This window comes from Entelurus aequoreus, linkage group LG13, assembly GCF_033978785.1.
Source record: "Entelurus aequoreus isolate RoL-2023_Sb linkage group LG13, RoL_Eaeq_v1.1, whole genome shotgun sequence".
In the NCBI taxonomy this organism is placed as follows: domain Eukaryota; kingdom Metazoa; phylum Chordata; class Actinopteri; order Syngnathiformes; family Syngnathidae; genus Entelurus; species Entelurus aequoreus.
Window position 1 is genome coordinate 10365428 of NC_084743.1, and position 6786 is coordinate 10372213.

The following is a 6786-nucleotide window of genomic DNA, read 5'->3' on the forward strand; positions in this document are numbered from 1 at the left end:
ATGGAACAAAGTAATCCATAGGTCACTGGATGAATGGCACAAAGTAATCGATAGGTCACTGGATGAATGGAACAAAGTAATCGATAGGTCACTGGATGAATGGAACAAAGTAATCGATAGGTCACTGGATGAATGGAACAAAGTAATCGATAGGTCACTGGATGAATGGAACAAAGTAATCGATAGGTCACTGGATCAATGGAACAAAGTAATCGATAGGTCACTGGTTGAATGGAACAAAGTAATCGATAGGCTAACACAGCGTCACTTCCTGCTTTAGGGCGGTACAAGGTAAGAAGGTCTTACCACAGCTGGGTTGCCGCTGCTGATGAGCTGTCCCACCTCCTGGAAGACACTCTTGCAGCTAATGGATTTGTCCAGAGATCCTCTCTTGACGATGACGGCCACTGCCAGCAACATCTGCTCACGGACGTACTTCTGCAGGCTGCACAAACACCACACATGCACGACATCGTCTGGTGTTCCCGACTTCCCAGCGGCCCTGAACGCAGCACCACGTACCTGGGTCTCTGCAGGACGTAGGTGAGGAGGAACGCTCGCAGGGACTCGATGCTGCTCTTCTCCAGCAGGATCCACTCGCGCACCACCGCCTCCATGATGGCGGTGGCCGCCTGGAACAGCACGTAGTCCACCTTGCTGGTCTCTGCAAAGGACAAGGCCGGTGGTCCCGCTGCTCCATCAAAGGTTCACAGGGAGCGTGGACTTACCCAAGATGTGTTTGCAAATGGCAAAGGGGGATTTGGACTTGCGGAAGGAGAGAAAGACGTGCTCCGCCTGCTGGCGCTGTTCCGTACTGACCATGGACGGCGGTGCCTGGAACACGAGGCAGAGAACCGTTCAACACCAGCACTCGAGTATGACAACTTAGTCACCCGGACTGTGTGCCACTTTGTTTTGGATGTTTTCATAGGGACCGTAGTCAGACCAATGTGGTCTGTCAATGACGCACCACGAGCTTAGCCACGCTCACCCTTTAGAGCACAGCTGCAGAGAATAGTTCTTCTCAGTTGTTGACATTTTCTTACACTTTATGATGCATTTCTTACATATTCTTGTTGTTCAGTGTTCAATGTGGTTTTACTATTTAGTTGACATTGTTTTCCATGCTTTCTTAGCTGAGGGCATTATAATCAGAGAGGAAGTTTACATTTCAAATATTTTATTTTATATTTCTATCTAAAATATCAATAATTATGGATTGCAACTAGGGATGTCCGATAATGGCTTTTTGCCGATATCTGATATGCCGACATTGTCCAACTCTTTAATTACCGATACCGATATCAACCGATATATACAGTCGTGGAATTAACACATTATTATGCCTAATTTGGACAACCAGGTATGGTGAAGATAAAGTACTTTTTAAAAAAAATGAATCAAATAAAATAAGATAAATAAATTAAAAACATTTTCTTGAATAAAAAAGAAAGTAAAACAATATAAAAACAGTTACATAGAAACTGGTAATTAATGAAAATTTGTAAAATGAACTGTTAAAGGTTAGTACTATTAGTGGAGCAGCAGCACGCACAATCATGTGTGCTTACGGACTGTATCCCTTGCAGACTGTATTGATATATATTGATATATAATGTAGGAAGCAGAATATTAATAACAGAAAGAAACAACCCTTTTGTGTGAATGAGTGTAAATGGGGGAGGGAGGTTTTTTGGGTTGGTGCACTAATTGTAAGTGTATCTTGTGTTTTTTATGTGGATTTAATAAAAAAAATAAAATAAAAAAAACAGATACTGATAATAAAAAAAACGATACCGATAATTTCCGATATTACATTTTAACGCATTTATCGGCCGATAATATCGGCAGACCGATATTATCGGACATCTCTAATTCCAACCGATGTAAAACACTATTTGTGATACAGTTTTTAGCCATATTGCCCAGCCCTACATCCATGTGCTGATAGCGCGGACATTATTATTATTTATTATATTATATTATTATTATTTATTATAATATTTTCTCTGTTGCGGGTCCCAAACTCTGGAACAATCTCCCTCTCCATGTGAGACAGGCTCCTTCTTTGGCTACTTTTAAAACCCATTTTTATTCACTGGCTTTTAACCCAGCATGAGACTTTAAACTTGAACTTTTTAACTGTTTTTAACTTTTTAACTGCTTTTTATCCAACAAATTGTTCTTAGGGTAATTTGTATTTGCTTTTTCAATGTGTATTTTACTTCTGTTTTAAATGTTATTTTTTAGTCTGTCCTATGCCTGTATTTATTTGTGGTGTACAGCCCTATGTGCTTCTTTTTAAAGGCCTTCATAAATAAACTTGCTGTGGTATTTTTTTGAAATGACCATAAGCTTTGTCGTTAGCATTCTGTGTTGTTAGCATTGTGGAGCCGATGAAGTGCATCAACAGAGTTGACCTCCACTTAACGTTGCTCCTGGCAGCCAATAGCAGCCTTCTTAGCATTACTGTAAATTTCAGACTATAAGCTGTTACTTTTATCCCTACGCTTTGAACCCTGCGGCTTGTAAAACGCTGCAGCTAATTCATGGATTTTTCCTGGCTGACCACCATAAGGAAGTAAGTACATTTTATTTATAAAGCGCTTTTCACAGATGAAATCACAAAGCTCCATACTAAACATAGGTAAGATAAAACTATTCAATTCAAAACAACATCATAAAAAGGATACAAAGTTGATTAAAATGATCGTTAAAAGGTGCGTTAACTAAAAGCTTTGCTAAAAAGAGAAGTTTTCAAATGTTTCTTAAAAGTTTCAACACAGTCAAGATCACGAAGGGAAAGCACATTAGAAGGAGTAGAAGGAGTAAAAGATGGAGGAGTAGAAGATGGAGGAGTAAAAGATGGAGGAGTAGAAGATGGAGGAGTAAAAGATGGAGGAGTAGAAGATGGAGGAGTAAAAGATGGAGGAGTAGAAGATGGAGGAGTAATAGATGGAGGAGTAGAGGAGTAAAAGATGGAGGAGTAGAAGGAGTAGAAGATGGAGGAGTAAAAGATGGAGGAGTAAAAGATGGAGGAGTAAAAGATGGAGGAGTAGAAGATGGAGGAGTAAAAGATGGAGGAGTAGAAGATGGAGGAGTAAAAGATGGAGGAGTAGAATATAGAGGAGTAAAAGATGGAGGAGTAGAAGATGGAAGAGTAAAATATGTAGGAGTAGAAGATGGAGGAGTAAAAGATGGAGGAGTAGAAGTGGGAGGAGTAAAAGGAGTAAAAGATGGAGGAGTAAAATATGGAGGAGTAGAAGATGAAGGAGTAAAAGATGGAGGAGTAAAAGATGGAGGAGTAGAAGATGAAGGAGTAAAAGATGGAGGAGTAGAAGATGGACGAGTAAAAGATGGAGGAGTCAAAGGAGTAAAAGATGGAGGAGTAGAAGATAGAGGAGTAAAAGATGGAGGAGTAGAAGGAGTAAAAGATGGAGGAGTAGAAGATGAAGGAGTAAAAGATGGAGGAGTAGAAGGAATAAAAGATGGAGGAGTAGAAGATGGAGCAGTAAAAGATGGAGTCAAAGGAGTAAAAGATGGAGGAGTAGAAGGAGTAAAAGATGGAGGAGTAAAAGATGGAGGAGTAGAAGATGAAAGAGTAAAAGATGGAGGAGTAAAATGAGTAAAAGATGGAGGAGTAGAAGATGGAGGAGTAAAAGATGGAGGAGTAGAAGATGGAGGGGTAAAAGATGGAGGAGTAAAAGATGGAAGAGTAGAAGATGGAGGAGTAAAAGATGGAGGAGTAAAAGATGGAGGAGTAGAAGATGGAGGAGTAAAAGATGGAGGAGTAAAAGATGGAGGAGTAAAAGATGGAGGAGTAGAAGATGGAGGAGTAGAAGATGGAGGAAGTTGTGCACCACGCATCGTTCACTTTTTAGCAGCGCTAACATAAGAAAACACCAACACAGTCGAGACTGGTGGAAGTAGTAATGACCAGTGGTGGAAGTAGTAATGACCAGTGGTGGAAGTAGTAATGACCAGTGGTGGAAGTAGTAATGACCAGTGGTGGAAGTAGTAATGACCAGTGGTGGAAGTAGTAATGACCACTGGTGGAAGTAGTAATGACTACTGGTGGAAGTAGTAATGACCACTGGTGGGACTAGTAATGACCACTGGTAGAAGTAGTAATGACTACCGGTGGAACTAGTAATGACCACTTGTGGAAGTAGTAATGACCACTGGTGGAACTAGTAAGGACCACTGGTGGAAGTAGTAATGACCACTGGTGGAACTAGTAATGACCACTGGTAGAAGTAGTAATGACCACTGGTGGAACTAGTAATGACCACTGGTAGAAGTAGTAATGACCACTGGTGGAACTAGTAATGACCACTGGTAGAAGTAGTAATGACCACTGGTGGAACTAGTAATGACCACTGGAAGAAGTAGTAATGACCACTGGTGGAACTAGTAAGGACCACTGGTGGAACTAGTAATGACCACTGGTAGAAGTAGTAATGACCACTGGTGGAACTAGTAAAGACAAATGGTGGAACTAGTAAAGACAAATGGTAGAAATAGTAAACACAAAAGGGTAGGACTAGTAATGACAAATGGTAGAAGTAGTAAAGAGAAATTGTAGAACTAGTAAAGACATAAGGGTAGGACTAGTAAAGCTCACTGGTATAACTAGTAAATACAGAAGGGTATAACTAGTAAAGACAAATGGTAGGACTAGTAAAGACAGAAGGGTAGAACTACTAAAGACAAATGGTAGGACTAGTAAAGACAGAAGGGTAGAACTAGTAAAGACAAATGTTAGGACTAGTAAAGACAGAAGGGTAGAACTAGTAAAGCTCGCTGGTAGAACTAGTAAATACAGAAGGGTAGAACTAGTAAAGACAGAATGGTATAACTAGTAAAGCTTGCTGGTAGGACTAGTAAATACAGAAGGGTAGAACTAGTAAAGCTCGCTGGTAGAACTAGTAAAGAGAAATGGAAGGACTAGTAAATACAGAAGGGTAGAACTAGTAAAGCCCGCTGGTAAGACTAGTAAAGAGAAATAGTAGAACTAGTAAAGAGAAATGGTAGGACTAGTAAATACAGAAGGGTAGAACTAGTAAAGACATAAGGGTAGAAGTAATAATAGTATAAGTAGTACGAGTATAAGTAGTACTGGTATAAGTAGTAATAGTATAAAGTCTGACCATGAGAACTTTAGCAGCGCTCTCCAGCTGTGTGATCACTTCTGCTGCACCGAGCGCCGCCATCTTGGTCCCTCCACTATGACGTCACGCGCACTGCATTGTGGGTAGCAGGGCGCCACTTCTCACACGTCACTTCGTTACGTAATAATGTTCACAGATCATCAAATACTTCTTTTTATTTCACTTCAGCTCTCTATTTGCTTATTTCAGTTCATTTTACTCTTTTTTTGTGTTCGTCTGTAAATATTAGCTGCTCTCGTGACACGTTTTCATGACCATTTTATTAGTAATGTCTGCTTTTATTTCTTATCATTTTAATGTTGTTATCGTGTTTCATTATACGCATTTCAAGGATTTATAATTCATGTTCATATTCAATCAGTTGTGTCCAAAGAGTAGCTATTTGTGAAAATGTAAATTTAATTAAAAAAAAAAAGACAACCAGCAAAAGTTGACCAAATATGTTTTACTTTCAACTATTTTTTTATCACCTTTTTGTTTTTGTTTTTATAGCAAAAACACAAAGTATGCAATTTCCCCCACCCCAAAAAAACACATTTATAGTGGAATATTTGATGTGAAGTAATTGGAGCCTTAAATATGTCAATAATTCATCAAATCGATTTTCATTCATTATACATTCTTCAACGACACTAAAATTCTCAAGGGACCCAAAAGGGTCCCACTAATAAAGTTGTTGAAAATAAGTCATACATTATTACTTATTTTTACATTGATCACTTAAATCTCTAGATCAATCTCAGATCAATCCGTCAATTATAAGTTTTTATTTTTTTTAAAGTTTTTTTCTTCACGCCTTTTTTGTCAAAATATGCAATCTTTTCTCAAACAATATTTCAAAGTGGAATATTTGATGTGAAGTAATTAGAGGTCAATTTTTCATAGCAAAATAATATTTTTTGTTTACTTCTAACTCTTAAATCTCTAAATCAATACGTCGATCATATATATACTTTTAAAAAATATTTTCGAGTGTTTGTTTTAAACCCTTTTTTAATAGTCAACATTGTGACGTTTTCTCGTCACATTTCACTTGTTTGTTCTTCTATTCTACTTGTTTCTGTTTTTGTAATAGTACTTTTAAAATGTAAAAAAAAATTACCCTTTTTTATGCTTTTAGAGTTTTTTTTTTTTTTTTTTTTTAAATTAAAACTACTATTACAATATTATGTATTTTATATACCTTTTTTGTCATGGAAAACACACAAAATATGCAATATTTCCCCCAAATATTTCCAAGTGGAATATTTGATGTGATGTAATTGGAGCCTTGAGTAGGTCAATAATTCATAACATTGATTTTGATTCATTATCAATTTTTGTCATGACAGTTTTAAATTGGAAAAAATCCCACTAAAATTCTCTGGGACCCAAAAGGGTCCCACTCATAAAAGTGTTTAAAATAAGTCATATATTAATATTTTTTGTTTACTTTTACCTCTTGAATCTCTAAATCAATACGTCGATCAAATATATACTTTTAAAAAATATTTTCGAGTGTTTGTTTTAAACCCTTTTTTAATAGTCAACATTGTGACTTTTTCTCATTACATTTCACCTGTTTGCTCTTTTATTCTACTTTTTTCTGTTTTTTGTAATAGTACTTTTAAAATGT

The 6786-nt window shown here is 37.3% G+C and overlaps 1 protein-coding gene across 1 annotated transcript in view; it reads right to left on the reverse strand.

The window, feature by feature from the left end:
• xpo4 (exportin 4) overlaps positions 1-5283 on the reverse strand; it is a 110663-nt gene extending 105380 nt beyond the window's left edge. Inside the window, exons 1-4 of the mRNA XM_062067447.1 lie at positions 5151-5283; positions 729-834; positions 523-664; positions 307-445 (exon numbers count right to left, since the gene is read on the reverse strand). Coding sequence (XP_061923431.1) covers positions 307-445; positions 523-664; positions 729-834; positions 5151-5213 — 450 coding nt within the window. The 5' untranslated portion in view covers positions 5214-5283. The remainder of the gene's footprint in view (positions 1-306; positions 446-522; positions 665-728; positions 835-5150) is intronic.
• Between the last annotated feature and the right edge of the window lie 1503 nt (positions 5284-6786).